The 17,341-nt window shown below is 32.7% G+C and overlaps 4 protein-coding genes across 6 annotated transcripts; 3 read left to right on the top strand and 1 right to left on the bottom strand.

The window, feature by feature from the left end:
- Positions 1–8,912: 8,912 nt before the first annotated feature.
- Positions 8,913–9,218, top strand: LOC135265313 (uncharacterized protein). The gene is made up of 2 exons (XM_064354675.1): positions 8,913–9,097; positions 9,145–9,218. The coding sequence occupies exons 1-2, from the start codon at positions 8,930–8,932 to the stop codon at positions 9,181–9,183; spliced, it is 207 nt and encodes a 68-aa protein (XP_064210745.1). The 5' UTR covers positions 8,913–8,929; the 3' UTR covers positions 9,184–9,218.
- Positions 9,180–9,665, top strand: LOC660383 (uncharacterized protein). The gene is made up of 2 exons (XM_966619.4): positions 9,180–9,357; positions 9,407–9,665. Exons 1-2 carry the CDS (start codon positions 9,180–9,182, stop codon positions 9,625–9,627), a joined length of 399 nt encoding a protein of 132 aa, XP_971712.2. The 3' UTR covers positions 9,628–9,665.
- Positions 9,666–9,735: 70 nt separating this feature from the next.
- Positions 9,736–13,185, bottom strand: LOC660316 (sedoheptulokinase). Of its 3 annotated transcripts, none has more exons than XM_008199685.3 (5): positions 12,944–13,185; positions 12,455–12,687; positions 10,895–11,148; positions 10,303–10,847; positions 9,736–10,250 (listed from the first exon to the last, which is right to left on the bottom strand). In XM_008199685.3, coding segments are annotated over exons 1-5 (1,425 nt in total). In that variant the 5' UTR covers positions 12,945–13,185; the 3' UTR covers positions 9,736–9,858. The 3 variants fall into 3 exon arrangements, with proteins under 3 accessions (XP_008197907.1, XP_971652.2, XP_008197908.1); XM_966559.5 differs by having other exon boundaries at positions 12,948–13,185; XM_008199686.3 differs by lacking the exons at positions 12,455–12,687; positions 12,944–13,185 and adding an exon at positions 12,268–12,409.
- A 1,748-nt stretch (positions 13,186–14,933) lies between these two features.
- Positions 14,934–16,173, top strand: Ref1 (RNA and export factor binding protein 1). Its single transcript, XM_966505.4, has 3 exons — positions 14,934–15,228; positions 15,334–15,757; positions 15,833–16,173. The coding sequence occupies exons 1-3, from the start codon at positions 15,046–15,048 to the stop codon at positions 15,928–15,930; spliced, it is 705 nt and encodes a 234-aa protein (XP_971598.1). The 5' UTR covers positions 14,934–15,045; the 3' UTR covers positions 15,931–16,173.
- The last annotated feature ends 1,168 nt before the right edge of the window (positions 16,174–17,341 follow it).

The raw sequence follows: 17,341 nt of genomic DNA, 5'->3' as shown, positions 1-17,341 counted from the left end.
TTGAGTGGTTTATTTTATTTATAGTTACTGTATTTAAAATGTGTCACTCAAAATATCACTTTTCAATACCGCATTTAAAGATTTTAATTGCAATTAAGTTTTATAAAATTATTGGTTTTTTGAAATAAATAAATACGACACAGCAATAAAATACACCTACCTTCATATCGCTTCCACGTTGGTTACCGTTTGTAGCATTAAAAAAAATAATAATAAAAATGAAACCAAAAAAAAATGTTTATTTGCATTAAATTTTGAGCAAGCCACTTTCATTCATTGAAATTAAAGGCAAAACTACGTGGCAATAAATTATTTGAGTTTTTATTTTATCTATAGTTACTGTATTTAAAATGTGTCACTCAAAATATCACTATTCAACACCGAATTTAAAGATTTTAATTGCATTTAAGTTTTATGAAATTATTGGTTTGTGAAATAAATAAATACGACACAGCAATAAAATACACCTACCTTCATATCGCTTCCACGTTGGCTACCGTTTGTAGCATTAAAAAAAATAATAAAAATGAAACCAAAAAAAAAATAAAAATGAAACCAAAAAAAATGTTTATTTGCATTAAATTTTGAGCAAGCCACTTTCATTCATTGAAATTAAAGGCAAAACTACGTGGCAATAAATTATTTGAGTTTTTATTTTATCTATAGTTACTGTATTTAAAATGTGTCACTCAAAATATCACTATTCAACACCGAATTTAAAGATTTTAATTGCAATTAAGTTTTATGAAATTATTGGTTTGTGAAATAAATAAATACGACATAGCAATAAAATACACCTACCTTCATATCGCTTCCACGTTGGCTACCGTTTGTAGCATTAAAAAAAATAATAATAAAAATGAAACCAAAAAAAAATAATAATAAAAATGAAACCAAAAAAAATGTTTATTTGCATTAAATTTTGAGCAAGCCACTTTCATTCATTGAAATTAATGGCAAAATTTCGTGGCAATAAATTATTTGAGTGGTTTATTTTATTTATAGTTACTGTATTTAAAATGTGTCACTCAAAATATCACTATTCAACACCGAATTTAAAGATTTTAATTGCAATTAAGTTTTATGAAATTATTGGTTTGTGAAATAAATAAATACGACACAGCAATAAAATACACCTTACCTTCATATCGCTTCCACGTTGGCTACCGTTTGTAGCATTAAAAAAAATTAAAAACAACACCAATAAAAAATCTTTATTTGCATGAAAATTACAACAAGCGACATAATTTTACGGCTGTAAAAAACAGTCAACAATGTTATATTTAAGGATTGCTCTAATTGGTCAAATTAGTCAATAACTAATTTGTCCGGCAAGAACCACGTGGAGGTTTAGAGCATTCTTGCCAGGAAAAATGGATATAAGGATGAGGTAAACAATGATTATTTCAAATGAAGGAAATAAAGGAATTATTGGTTTGTGAAATGAAAAAATAGTACACAAAAATCAAAGCTTTTTCACTTGGCGTTAAATAAATGCTCTTACCTTTATACTGCATCTGCTACCATTTGTAGCAAAACCTAAAAAATAAATTAAAAACACAACCAACAAAAAATTAATTTGTAGGAAAGTTACAACAAACGACTTTAATAAATATTATACAGAATAAAGAATACACAATACGGTATAATATATGGCACACAAGCTATTAAATCAACACATCACAAGATAAAACGCAAAAAAATGCACCTACCTTCATATGGCTTCTGCGTTGGCTACTGTTTGTAGCAAGACATTTAAAAAATTAAAACAACACCAATAAAAATCTTTATTTGCATGAAAGTTACAACAAGCAACGTTTGTCAATATTAAACAAAATAAAAAATACACAATACGTTTCAATTTGTGGCAATTAAAATTCAAATCAAATTCAATACCTCAGTAAATAAATGCACTTACCTTCATATCGCTTCCACGTTGGCTACCGTTTGTAGCATTAAAAAAAATAATAATAAAAATGAAACCAAAAAAAATGTTTATTTGCATTAAATTTTGAGCAAGCCACTTTCATTCATTGAAATTAAAGGCAAAATTTCGTGGCAATAAATTATTTGAGTGGTTTATTTTATTTATAGTTACTGTATTTAAAATGTGTCACTCAAAATATCACTTTTCAATACCGCATTTAAAGATTTTAATTGCAATTAAGTTTTATGAAATTATTGGTTTTTTGAAATAAATAAATACGACACAGCAATAAAATACACCTACCTTCATATCGCTTCCACGTTGGCTACCGTTTGTAGCATTAAAAAAAATAATAATAATATAAATGAAATAAAAAAAATGTTTATTTGCATTAAATTTTGAGCAAGCCACTTTCATTCATTGAAATTAAAGGCAAAATTACGTGGCAATAAATTATTTTAGTGTTTTATTTTATTTATAGTTACTGTATTTAAAATGTGTCACTCAAAATATCACTTTTCAATACCGCATTTAAAGATTTTAATTGCAATTAAGTTTTATAAAATTATTGGTTTTTTGAAATAAATAAATACGACACAGCAATAAAATACACCTACCTTCATATCGCTTCCACGTTGGCTACCGTTTGTAGCATTAAAAAAAATAATAATAATATAAATGAAATAAAAAAAATGTTTATTTGCATTAAATTTTGAGCAAGCCACTTTCATTCATTGAAATTAAAGGCAAAATTACGTGGCAATAAATTATTTTAGTGTTTTATTTTATTTATAGTTACTGTATTTAAAATGTGTCACTCAAAATATCACTTTTCAATACCGCATTTAAAGATTTTAATTGCAATTAAGTTTTATAAAATTATTGGTTTTTTGAAATAAATAAATACGACACAGCAATAAAATACACCTACCTTCATATCGCTTCCACGTTGGCTACCGTTTGTAGCATTAAAAAAAATAATAATAATATAAATGAAATAAAAAAAAATGTTTATTTGCATTAAATTTTGAGCAAGCCACTTTCATTCATTGAAATTAAAGGCAAAATTTCGTGGCAATAAATTATTTGAGTGGTTTATTTTATTTATAGTTACTGTATTTTAAATGTGTCACTCAAAATATCACTTTTCAACACCGCATTTAAAGATTTTAATTGCAATTAAGTTTTATGAAATTATTGGTTTGTGAAATAAATAAATACGACACAGCAATAAAATACACCTACCTTCATATCGCTTCCACGTTGGCTACCGTTTGTAGCATTAAAAAAAATAATAATAAAAATGAAACCAAAAAAAAATAATAATAAAAATGAAACCAAAAAAAATGTTTATTTGCATTAAATTTTGAGCAAGCCACTTTCATTCATTGAAATTAAAGGCAAAATTTCGTGGCAATAAATTATTTGAGTGGTTTATTTTATTTATAGTTACTGTATTTAAAATGTGTCACTCAAAATATCACTTTTCAATACCGCATTTAAAGATTTTAATTGCAATTAAGTTTTATGAAATTATTGGTTTGTGAAATAAATAAATACGACACAGCAATAAAATACACCTACCTTCATATCGCTTCCACGTTGGCTACCGTTTGTAGCATTAAAAAAAATTAAAAACAACACCAATAAAAAATCTTTATTTGCATGAAAATTACAACAAGCGACATAATTTTACGGCTGTAAAAAACAGTCAACAATGTTATATTTAAGGATTGCTCTAATTGGTCAAATTAGTCAATAACTAATTTGTCCGGCAAGAACCACGTGGAGGTTTAGAGCATTCTTGCCAGGAAAAATGGATATAAGGATGAGGTAAACAATGATTATTTCAAATGAAGGGAATAAAGGTATTATTGGTTTGTGAAATGAAAAAATAGTACACAAAAATCAAAGCTTTTTCACTTGGCGTTAAATAAATGCTCTTACCTTTATACTGCATCTGCTACCATTTGTAGCAAAACCTAAAAAATAAATTAAAAACACAACCAACAAAAAATTAATTTGTAGGAAAGTTACAACAAGCGACTTTAATAAATATTATACAGAATAAAGAATACACAATACGGTATAATATATGGCACACAAGCTATTAAATCAACACATCACAAGATAAAACGCAAAAAAATGCACCTACCTTCATATGGCTTCTGCGTTGGCTACTGTTTGTAGCAAGACATTTAAAAAATTAAAACAACACCAATAAAAATCTTTATTTGCATGAAAGTTACAACAAGCAACGTTTGTCAATATTAAACAAAATAAAAAATACACAATACGTTTCAATTTGTGGCAATTAAAATTCAAATCAAATTCAATACCTCAGTAAATAAATGCACTTACCTTCATATCGCTTCCACGTTGGCTACCGTTTGTAGCATTAAAAAAAATAATAATAAAAATGAAACCAAAAAAAATGTTTATTTGCATTAAATTTTGAGCAAGCCACTTTCATTCATTGAAATTAAAGGCAAAACTACGTGGCAATAAATTATTTGAGTTTTTATTTTATCTATAGTTACTGTATTTAAAATGTGTCACTCAAAATATCACTTTTCAATACCGCATTTAAAGATTTTAATTGCAATTAAGTTTTATGAAATTATTGGTTTGTGAAATAAATAAATACGACACAGAAATAAAATACACCTACCTTCATATCGCTTCCACGTTGGCTACCGTTTGTAGCTTTAAAAAAAATAATAAAAATGAAACCAAAAAAAAAAAAATGAAACCAAAAAAAATGTTTATTTGCATTAAATTTTGAGCAAGCCACTTTCATTCATTGAAATTAAAGGCAAAATTTCGTGGCAATAAATTATTTGAGTGGTTTATTTTATTTATAGTTTCTGTATTTAAAATGTGTCACTCAAAATATCACTTTTCAACACCGCATTTAAAGATTTTAATTGCATTTAAGTTTTATGAAATTATTGGTTTGTGAAATAAATAAATACGACACAGCAATAAAATACACCTACCTTCATATCGCTTCCACGTTGGCTACCGTTTGTAGCATTAAAAAAAATAATAATAAAAATGAAACCAAAAAAAAATAATAATAAAAATGAAACCAAAAAAAATGTTTATTTGCATTAAATTTTCAGCAAGCCACTTTCATTCATTGAAATTAAAGGCAAAATTTCGTGGCAATAAATTATTTGAGTGGTTTATTTTATTTATAGTTTCTGTATTTAAAATGTGTCACTCAAAATATCACTTTTCAACACCGCATTTAAAGATTTTAATTGCATTTAAGTTTTATGAAATTATTGGTTTGTGAAATAAATAAATACGACACAGCAATAAAATACACCTACCTTCATATCGCTTCCACGTTGGCTACCGTTTGTAGCATTAAAAAAAATAATAATAATATAAATGAAATAAAAAAAAATGTTTATTTGCATTAAATTTTGAGCAAGCCACTTTCATTCATTGAAATTAAAGGCAAAATTAGGTGGCAATAAATTATTTTAGTGTTTTATTTTATTTATAGTTACTGTATTTAAAATGTGTCACTCAAAATATCACTTTTCAATACCGCATTTAAAGATTTTAATTGCAATTAAGTTTTATAAAATTATTGGTTTTTTGAAATAAATAAATACGACACAGCAATAAAATACACCTACCTTCATATCGCTTCCACGTTGGCTACCGTTTGTAGCATTAAAAAAAATAATAATAATATAAATGAAATAAAAAAAAATGTTTATTTGCATTAAATTTTGAGCAAGCCACTTTCATTCATTGAAATTAAAGGCAAAATTACGTGGCAATAAATTATTTTAGTGTTTTATTTTATTTATAGTTACTGTATTTAAAATGTGTCACTCAAAATATCACTTTTCAATACCGCATTTAAAGATTTTAATTGCAATTAAGTTTTATGAAATTATTGGTTTGTGAAATAAATAAATACGACACAGCAATAAAATACACCTACCTTCATATCGCTTCCACGTTGGCTACCGTTTGTAGCATTAAAAAAAATAATAATAAAAATGAAACCAAAAAAAAATAATAATAAAAATGAAACCAAAAAAAATGTTTATTTGCATTAAATTTTGAGCAAGCCACTTTCATTCATTGAAATTAAAGGCAAAATTTCGTGGCAATAAATTATTTGAGTGGTTTATTTTATTTATAGTTACTGTATTTAAAATGTGTCACTCAAAATATCACTTTTCAATACCGCATTTAAAGATTTTAATTGCAATTAAGTTTTATGAAATTATTGGTTTTTTGAAATAAATAAATACGACACAGCAATAAAATACACCTACCTTCATATCGCTTCCACGTTGGCTACCGTTTGTAGCATTAAAAAAATAATAATAAAAATGAAACAAAAAAATGACACCAAAAAAAATGCTTATTTGCATTAAATTTTGAGCAAGCCACTTTCATTCATTGAAATTAAAGGCAAAATTTCGTGGCAATAAATTATTTGAGTGGTTTATTTTATTTATAGTTACTGTATTTAAAATGTGTCACTCAAAATATCACTATTTAACACCGCATTTAAAGATTTTAATTGCAATTAAGTTTTATGAAATTATTGGTTTGTGAAATAAATAAATACGACATAGCAATAAAATACACCTACCTTCATATCGCTTCCACGTTGGCTACCGTTTGTAGCATTAAAAAAAATAATAATAATAAAAATGAAATAAAAAAAAATGTTTATTTGCATTAAATTTTGAGCAAGCCACTTTCATTCATTGAAATTAAAGGCAAAATTACGTGGCAATAAATTATTTTAGTGTTTTATTTTATTTATAGTTACTGTATTTAAAATGTGTCACTCAAAATATCACTATTTAACACCGCATTTAAAGATTTTAATTGCAATTAAGTTTTATGAAATTATTGGTTTGTGAAATAAATAAATACGACATAGCAATAAAATACACCTACCTTCATATCGCTTCCACGTTGGCTACTGTTTGTAGCATTAAAAAAAATAATAATAAAAATGAAACCAAAAAAAATGTTTATTTACATTAAATTTTGAGCAAGCCACTTTCATTCATTGAAATTAAAGACAAAATTATTACGTGGCAATTAATTATTTGAGTGTTTGATTATAATTTTATTTACTGTATTTAAAATGTGTCACTCAAACGCGATCACTAGTCACAGAATTGAAAATTTAAACCGGAAAATTTAGATTTGCTTGAGCACACGTCCGTTCGCGACAACGGCAAGTAACAAACTGAATAAATTGAACGAAACGGCACAATACACAATAATTTAAATAAACCGCCTTACCTTGCTTCGCCTCGCCTCCCGCTCCCGCTTCCGATCTGACCCGTGCCGCTGCTCGCTGTCGACTGAAGCGCTCTCGCCGCCTGCGCCGCACACCTAACCTCGGCATACGTCACGGATGTGACGTCACTTAAGTCTAAAACAGGTCATTACCAGAAATATTCACTGGAAAAATTCGTCAAATTTAAAAACATTCATACACAGAATTATTTAAAATAGAACAGCATTGATCTAAAAAAATTAATTATGACAAATGTATTTGCCTATAAACGTCTAAAATTATAAAAGTTTCGCATGCAGTCAATGGAAAAATAAAAATGCATGTTTTTATTTAATCAGAAACTGGCAATGTGAAATTTTGGTGCGAAAATTAGTGGTATCGCAATGCGTATAGCCACATTGTTTGTTTGTTTCGTTTTGTTGAAAATTCGGTAGGTTCCAAAAGTAGGGTTATGTTGTCACCCGAAAATGACAAAATTTACACTTTTATGAATTTTGTCTCCATCTCTGCCCTTTCAGAGCGTTATGATAGGATATTTAGGGTCGAAATCTCTACCTTTATTATGTGCTATTGCCAGATAAGGACAAAAGTTCAGAAAGTAGGGTTAGGGTGTATTATGCTCTCTTCTGAAGTGTTAAATTTTAACTTTAATGTTTTTTGTGTGCTTTCCTGCTCTTCTAGAGCGCTATTAATTATTATTGAACATGTTTAAGGACAGACAATTCTACCTTGAGTCAACGACATAAATTTCAGTGAGATTTATTGAAAAATGCACTTCTCGTGTCAACCTTTTCATGAAAAAGGGTGTTTAAACGTTTATAAAGGGTATGTTAACGTGTGTTGTTAACTTTACCACGTAATAAAACATAAAGTATAACTTGGTAATTTTTTACTTTAACTACTTCTGGATTTTCAAGCTGAAACTTACACCAAACGATTCCTCTGAGTGCCCTGATGACCGTACACTATGAATTTTCTTGTGCAAATTGAAAATAACATTAGAAAAATAATTTTTATTTTCACTCACTTTTTACTTGAATCGCCATTTTTGTTGATTTTAATTTGAGTTTATTTTTTATAATATCACGTTAATTTTTATTATTATAGTGGATCAAAGTGTCGTCTTTAGGTTAGACTATTGCCTACTATCGGTTAGGAACAACATGATCTCCAAAAATATAACGTAGTAATGAGCTCCAGAAGGTTTACGTAGATAGGTGCGTTTTTCCCAAAAGTGAGTTTTTTGAGATCGAACCGCAAGTGAGTCACACTGCGAGGAGACTCCCATAGACAGAAGTTGCAAACATAAGGTGCCAGACCGGTGCCAGTTTGGCTGATTGCAAGTATGTCTTTATCATCGATTCGGTGACGACTATTAGTTTCCTAAACTTAATGGATTTAATAAATATCTTTAACATTAAATGTGATCGTGTCATGTTGGGTAAAATTCTTCCATCTGTGCTGTCTGTGCATCCACCTTTTCAAATACAATTAAGAAATTTTCATAATAATTGTATTTGATAAGGTATTGACATCATTTTGACGTGGGCAAAAATTAAAAAAATATAAAGTAATCGGAATTATTTTAAATTCGCGCCATTTTTAGTACGTGATGATGCGGCTAGATGGCTTCAGCTAGGAATTCATTGCCAACCATTATGTTCCGCTTCTATAAAAGTGTTATTCTAGGAACCTGTTTTGCCGACATGTCGCAAGTAACCAAAATCCAAATTTTAAAATTATACAAAGATTTATTAAGATACGGCCAAAATTTGAAATTTACCGACAAAGACTACTTCCACAAACGAATTCGGCGTGAGTTCCGCAAAAACCGCGACCTCACAGACGAATCAGCGATCAGTTTCAACTTTGAGGTTAGCTCACTCCTTACATTTACAAAATCACTTTTTGTGTATTTCAGAGAGGAATAGTACTTCTTGTACGACGTGCCGTCCAATGATTAACCGAACTCGTCTCATTTTTAGCATAGTTAGATTCAAACATATCGATTATTCAAGAGTGCCCCAACTTGTTGAGAGTGAATTGGAGGAGCAACATGTAAGGGGCTCTGGCCCTGGGGGACAAGCCACCAATAAGACATCGAATTGTGTCGTGCTCAAGCATGTTCCCACAGGTACTTATGATAAATATTTAGTTAGTGGGGTTATAATGGGGGGCCGTAGGGCTTGTGGTCAAATGTCACGAAACGAGGTCTTTGGATCAAAATCGGAAAAAGGCACGGCAGTATTTAGTAACGAAACTTGATAATTTGCTAAACGGGGATCAAAGTGTTGAGGCACAAATGAGGGAAATTGAGAAAAAGAACACTTTAAACAAGGAGAGAAAAAGGGAGAGGTTGAATAAATTGAAAGCCGAGTGGAAAAAACGAGAAAATATCGAGTAGTTATTGTTTTATAAGAACAGAATAAACTGAAAATGGGAGGAGCATCTACTTACTTAAGCCCCGCCCAGTTGCCCCCTCCCCAATGCACGTGGTTACTGATTATTCATATAGAGTGTAGATATATCTTTATTTGTGTTACATTCATAACAAAATAGGCCACTATTGGACGATTGTACGGGACTCGTTATTATCACTCTAAATTTAAATCAGACATAAATATTTGGACACTAGTTACTTAAAATTTACGGTATCTAAATTCATGGCCATGGCGGCCCCTTTAGCCGCATCACCCCCCGTAGTAAAGACCAAAGGCAACTTGTAAAGATTCAACACTTCGTTTTGCAAGACTTTGTTCCTGGACAGACCTGACCCATTCCCAACAATCCTTGTTATCTTCGCATTTTGGAGAATATCCCTAGGCATCATACTATGCAAATTAACAAGTAGGCCATTGCATAAAGCTCGAAAGACTTTTCCCAATTCGAGATTCCCGATATTAATGTTAGTGACAGAGGCGGTGACATTAGGGGCGTGTCTTTCACCAAGACAAGTGGGGGAAATTTTCAAGTCTGAAACACTGTTCTCCTCCAAACCCAAACTAATGACTTTCTCCCAAACCTTAGCTGAAACAAATGACAATTAACCGATTATAACCACTTTGATTAAAAGCTATACATTGTGGCACCGAGAACCCCAAAGTCATAGTCCACTGTTGGACCATTTTGACAAAAGTCGCCAAGGAGTTGCCCCCATTTAGGGACGCGGCAACAGCCAGATACTTGTTTTTGAAGTAAGGGACGTACTCTACGGTTGATACAGACGGAGGTCCTGTACTTGGTTTGTAGTCTTCGGCGACGAAGGCGATTTGTGCCGAAGTCGATATGTTTAAAACTGCATCCTTATTTGTCTCAATGGTGGATAAAACTGAACATTGCAAGTCTGCAAGGGCGATTCCAATGGGAGTTCCCTTGGGAATACTGTGCCAGTTGTCCGCCAGGTATCCCGCTATCTCTCCGCTTGTTTTGATTTCCGGAAGGAGGGATATCGGGAAACCTGCCTGTTTCAGTATTTCCTCATTCCAGCGGTGATGCACGCAATCAAAGTATCCCCAACTCGCCGCATTCTGGTCCGACATTATAGGTCGGGATAAGTTGCAAAGCATAGCAACGGCGAAATCCTGGATAGTTCCGCATCGGTTATACCGTTTTAGCTTTTCAGGTCTGGAATTTACGATCGCGTGATGTGGTTATAAAAAGTGTTTACTTACTTATTTTTGGCCATCCAGAAGATTGTGGCGTTGCCGAAACCAGTGTAGACCTTCAAGTGAGATTGGGGGACGGGTAGGGATGACAGGAAGGAAGGGTCACAACGGCTGTCCTGCCAAGTGTAGAGAGCTGACACTTGATCTTGGACAACGTCGAAGCGCACTAAGTTGTTGTCTTTCTCTACCCGTTCCCAGGATTTATCCTGGTTCCAGAACATGACTCCGTGCATTTGCCCACATATCCCGATTTTGGTTATCTAAAGAGAGGGATTATAGTGATTAAACACTTGAAAGAGCTATATCCACCGGTAGACATCAAATGAAAAAAGCTCATTTCGGACCCACCAACAACAAACACCGTTACTTTAATTATCAGAACTGGATTTTTTTGTAAACAAGAAGGGTCCGAGTACTGAGCCGCACACTGAAGCAACATAGCCCATTGTGTGCCTCCTCTCAACTATAACAACAGGCCGGTGCCTCAGATGAAGAGGAGTTTCTTTGTTTTCTGCACAATCTCTGTACAGATCATTTCATGTGCAGGCATTTTCTTAGTAGGCCTTTCTATATTAAAAGTATTATCGGTAATGGAGTGATAGGCTAATGATTTTAGCAATTGATATAATGCAATGAATAATACTACTTCTTGACAAGTATCACACAAAACAAGGAAGAAACCTTAGAAAAAGTCAAAAAGTGATTTACGAAGTGATGGTGGTAGTTTACCAAGATTCTGCATCTTTGATATGTACGATTCAAAATTGGTCAAGTGACTTAAAAAGAAATAAACATTAGTCAAGGTCTTGAAAAAGAACCCAAATCGGTTACTATAAAAAAAAAATACAAATCTTGTATAGTAAGATGTATACGGATAAAAATGTTACCACAAATGAATATATGAAGGTCAGTGAAAGAACCGGCAGTTGTATGAAATTATGGATCGAAGAAATTAACCATTTAGTCTACAGTACGTACTTAACCCCCAATTAACTCCCATGTCCTAATTTAAAAAAGATGTTCGTAGAAGTCGATCTTGTGACAATAAAAAGCTCAATACAGCAATAAGGGCAAATTTTTTAAGCAAAGAAAAAAATTGTTAAAGGGAGTTGAAATGTTAATTTCGAGAAGCAATATGTGCACTGATGTTACGGAGGATTGTACTAAACAACAAAAATATTTGAAGCTGTTATTCTTTTTCCTTCCTGCTGATATCGATAATACTTTGAACTTCCGTCGTACTTACAAGAGGCTGGAAGTTTATTCTGTTGAGAATCAACAGATTTTCGCTAGTGCTTTAATCGAGCTGTTAATAAAAGACCTCGATTGCCACATGCCTTCAAATAGGAAGTTGCTCGTTTAGTTATAGTTCTACTCACCTCGTCCGAGTAAATTTCTACTACAAATAGTCACTCAAAAAAATATATATCTATTTGAATTATCTATTGTAGTTGTGCGATTTTCGCACAAGCAAAGTTTTTTGGTCGAAACTGAAGGTGAATGCGGCCTTCCGGCTAATGATAATATTTACGTGGAATTGCCGGCGATAAGGCAAGGTCAGCTCACCTGCTGCAGCAGATTTTTCTGTAATTTGGCCACGCACGTGTTGAGGGCGGAAATGATTTTCGGGACGTCTTGTTTGTTTCCGTCGATGCCTTGGTCACTGGGGACGTTCGATTGTGTCTCCTTGCCGATTTGAGCGACGATTTCGTTGTTTTCGGGGTTGAAAACGCACACTTTGACCGAAGTGGTGCCGATGTCGACGCCTAGGACGTACCCCGGGCCGGCCATGGCGCTCACTGTATAATTAAATTTTATCAGATGCGAAATAGTAGATTAAGATAAAGTTAAGTTCGCGGTTTAATATATACCCGAGCGTATGTAAACACATACTGATTGAGTGAATTGAACTATGTTAAACATAACACGATATAATGTTTGTGTTGTACTCAAAATATTATTTTATCAGTTTATTAAATTCACGAAATAGCTACAAACGGACGATCTACAGATAGAAAACTTGACCTCTAGAGAAATTTTAATTAGGATACGTACTTACCAGTCTTCAGCCGGCGTCCCCACGACTATTATTAAAACAAACGCCCATTCATAATTGTACCATATTATTCTATTGTACTAAGTGCCAAATATTATTTTTATCGTTGGAGAAATGGTCACGAAGAGATTTTGATTCGTCGGCTGGATAAAACGGCAGTCGACTGCTATTGATTGCCGACACAACTTGCGTCATTTTCGGCGTGACCCTGTTCACGTACGAAATAGAACCACACTCAGTCATAATGTGGTCATAATAAAGTAACATTAACTTAAGTACACTAATTGATACGAGACATCTATTGTTCCTCAAACGAACTAATCCTGAAACGACTTTTCAATAAATTTCTGCCATGTAAACGTGCAGATGATAAATGAGCATAAACAAACCCACGCTCACTTGATCCGATTAATTTTCGAATTTTATGAGTGGACATTGTTTTTGACCTGTACTCTACTCGATATTTTTAGGAGCGGCGTAAAATAATATTTGTTATTAGAAAAAATTCCAAACTGCAAGATTAAACAGTTTCCAATTTTTTTTTATCTAGATTCATCTATCAGAGCGTAAATATAACAATTTTTATTAACTGGTGCATTGTGATAAACTCACCCAGTCATGACATTGACACGTATCAGTGGCCCTCGAGTATACCTACTTACAATAACGGCGATAACAGACTTCCAATTTGATAATGATGATAAATGAAGAAGACAGTTTGTGCACCTGTTTAAAATTAACACGAGTAAAATTAAAAAAACCTCTCAGGATTCAACCGATCCTTTAAATTATTATGCTGAGATCTTTAATCTCAGTGAATGTATTTTTGTATATAACCCAATAAAACTATAAAATCAAAAATATGTTAGGATCATCTGGTGCTTTACAGTTTTCTCTGTGCATGTGATTTTTTTCAGGATTATTCTACAATTCCTTACAATAAATATTAATTAATTAAAAAAATCAATATAATAATTAATTAACTAAATTTATAGTCTTAGGGACTAGTTACTGTACAAAGCCAAATAAAATTTAATTCAGGATTAAACTTCAGTGGTGGAGAACTTACGGATAAAACGAACTAGTTTTCCGTTCATAACGAACTTTTCACAGAATTTTGAGAAATATGTCGGGGTTGATAGTAAGTATTTAATATAATAGAGAAGTGTTAACTGATGAACAAATTATTAACTAACTAAAAATAAATATTTTTTGTGTTTTGACATCTAATTACTGTGTAATTAACTACTTAATCCAAACTTTTATTATTTTTTGGGATATTAGAGGTTGAAACTTTCACTTCAGCGTCTAAAAATTAATCAGAAACGCAATATCAACTAGGAAATTGGGATTGCGTCTTTTGAGTACTTTTCCCAAAGTTTATATGACTAACAGACGGTGATTTGAGCAAACGAGCGTATGCGAGTTACATAATATACACCCGAGAACTTTAAACGTTTTCGCGTGAGTGTTTGTTTTGTTGGAATTTTTAAATTAAATTAATATTTTTTTATTACATTTTTTAAATTTCTTTTAAATTTAAACGTGTTCACATTTGATTTTTTTTACTTTTAATGGATCAAATAAAGAAAGTCTAACATTACACAATATTTCAATTCTGCCAAAGATTCTTCAAACACTAAAATGTGTTAATGAGTCAATATAAATAAACATCTGTTTTGTATTGACAATATTTTAACATACATTAGGTAGAAGAACAAAATTTCATTTACAAATACCTACCTACATAAACTGGTAGAACAAAGTTTGAAAAAAATTGAATGTATAGGGAACCAATAATACAGCGGTGTTTTTACATTGGTGTAAATAGGTTACCTATTTCATAAACATAAAAATAAGTTTTTATTCTTTGTTTCTGTATTATGCTGAAAATGCAAAAAATTGCCTAATACATGCGGTCGTATTTTTTTTTGGTAAAATCCGGGCAGGTTCCTGTGTTGCCGACAGCGCAGTGACGTGGCGCATGCGCACAGCGTCTGTCGTTCATTTTGTACGCCATTTTGTCGTTGGTTGTGTGCGTTGCCGCCGGGTGTAGAAAAAGTGAATTTCTCAGTCAAATCAGCGTACAAAATCAGTAAAAATGGTCGACACAATTGAAATGAGTTTAGATGAGATAATAAAATCCAAGCCCCGGCGCGGCGGCCGTCGCGGAGGTCGCGGCGGAACCCGCGGGGGTGGCGCGCCAAGACGCGGCACGTTCCGAAGAGCCGGCGGCGTCCAAAGGGGCCGAGGACGCGGAGGAATAACGCGCCAGTACACCCGGGTAATTGTTTCTAACTATGTTTATACTTAAGCTGCCCCGCGATGGAAGCGGCTAGCGTGCATCCAGCCGGAGAGCCGGAATTTACCCCCATCCATGTTTGTTTAGGGAGATGTGAACAGTGCTTGGAAGCACGATCTGTTCGAGGGCTACGGCCCGCGTAAAGTGGCCGCGGCTCGGGCCGTTGTGCAGTCCAATGTGGGCCCCACTAAGCTCATGGTGGGCAATTTAGACTTTGCGGTCTCCGACTCGGATATTCAGGAATTGTTCGCCGAGTTTGGGCCGCTAAAGAGCGCCTCGGTGCACTATGACCGCTCGGGGCGGTCGCTCGGCACCGCTGATGTGATTTTCGAAAGGCGCACCGACGCTATTAAGGCCATGAAGCAGTACAACGGAGTGCCTCTCGACGGACGCGCCATGAACATTCAAATCATCACGTCGGAGATTCCGTCGCCGGTCAGGAGGCCCACGGGAGAGAGGAAGTTCCAAAGCAGAAGAGGGGCTGCACCTGCCAAGGGACGACCTAACAGAGGTACAATTACTTGACCAGCGGCGGCGACGCCTCCAACAGCCGGATTTTTCAACTAAACAAATGTTTGTTTGCCAGGTCGTGGAGGAGGACGAAGTTTCAGAAATCAAAAGAAACAACCGACAGCTGAAGAACTCGACGCTGAATTAGACGCCTACACCAAGGAGATGAAATAAAATAAGTGCTATTAATATCAGAGACGCTCAACGCGCCACTTTTTGTGACTTGTGTTTAGTTCTTTCGTATTTTTATTTTGTATTTTGATTGTAACATCGAGCCTTACATTTTATAAAAAATAACCACTAAAGTACGAGGATTACGTATGCGGTTCGTTTTTTCCACAACTAAATCTAGTGTTAGGCTGTTTTCTCTTGTTAATGTAAATTGTATTGATAGGAATAAATAAGAATTAAGTGTGACTTGTCGTTTCATTAGAAATTTTTTTTATTTATACATAAAACTGCATCAGCCAAATGTATCACATGACGTTAAGACCGAGTTGTATAAAAAATTAATCGCCTTCAATCTTGATTTAAAACCATAATAAATCTTGTAACAGTTGTCGCTAAAGGCACGTTGACACGGATCGATTTTAGTCGTTTATTTCAAGTTGAACAATAAAACTTCAACAAAAATCATCGTCAGAATCTTTGTTGTGTCTTAAGTGGATCAAGTTTTTTACGATGATTTCCATTAAAAATTTTCATCTTTAATTGAACAACTAAAGTGGGTCCGTGAGAACTTGCGTTTAGGGTTTATATTACTAAATATACGACAAAACAAATTACAAAAAGTACATCCAATCGAAGCGAGTGCACTCAACGTAATTTTCATCAATAAAGAATACTAAAAGAAAATAATAATTTATTAAGCAACAGTGTAAGATTAATAATTATAGTAACTGAGCTGTCTTGTGGCTGCTTGTAATGTTCACAATTTTGTATCAAAATTAAATTACATTAAGTTTTCTTAGTTCCTATAATTCAACTTTTTTAAATTCGCCTAGTATTTTGTGTGAATATCCTTGTTCCGCATAGTTACCGAATTTAATCTAGTGTAGATATTTATAAACAAAATCTACATGTTCTTAGGGCATTAATCTGATTATAATAAAATGGAAACCACGACACCACTATATATTCCAAACGTGGCCTACAATATGTCCAAAGACTTAATATTTTTGAAACCTTTATTGTTTATTCGTGTAAAATAAATGAGTTCTAACATCTTACGTGCTTGAGCACAAATTGTTTCTATATGTGGAACAAAAAACAATAATAAAATAACGTTGGTGCAAAACTCTTTTTATATTCCTGTATTTTCCGTGTCGCCGGAAGGCTTTGGCTTGAACATATCGAACCACCAATTGACGGAATAAAATAATTAAAAATGGTTTGCTAAAAGTATAAGTGTGGAACTTAAAAACAATAAAAAATAATGAAAATAGTGTTTTGCATTTAGTTGCAACAAGCATAACATTTTATAAGAAATATCACTAAAAAACGAGGATTACATACAGTTGTTTTTTTACAACTACAACTAGTGTTAGGCTTTTTCCTCTTGTATTGATGGGAATAAATAAGGCTC

The sequence above is a fragment of the Tribolium castaneum genome, chromosome 2, assembly GCF_031307605.1.
Source record: "Tribolium castaneum strain GA2 chromosome 2, icTriCast1.1, whole genome shotgun sequence".
NCBI classification, from domain to species: domain Eukaryota; kingdom Metazoa; phylum Arthropoda; class Insecta; order Coleoptera; family Tenebrionidae; genus Tribolium; species Tribolium castaneum.
This window is presented reverse-complemented; position numbering and strand designations above follow the sequence as displayed.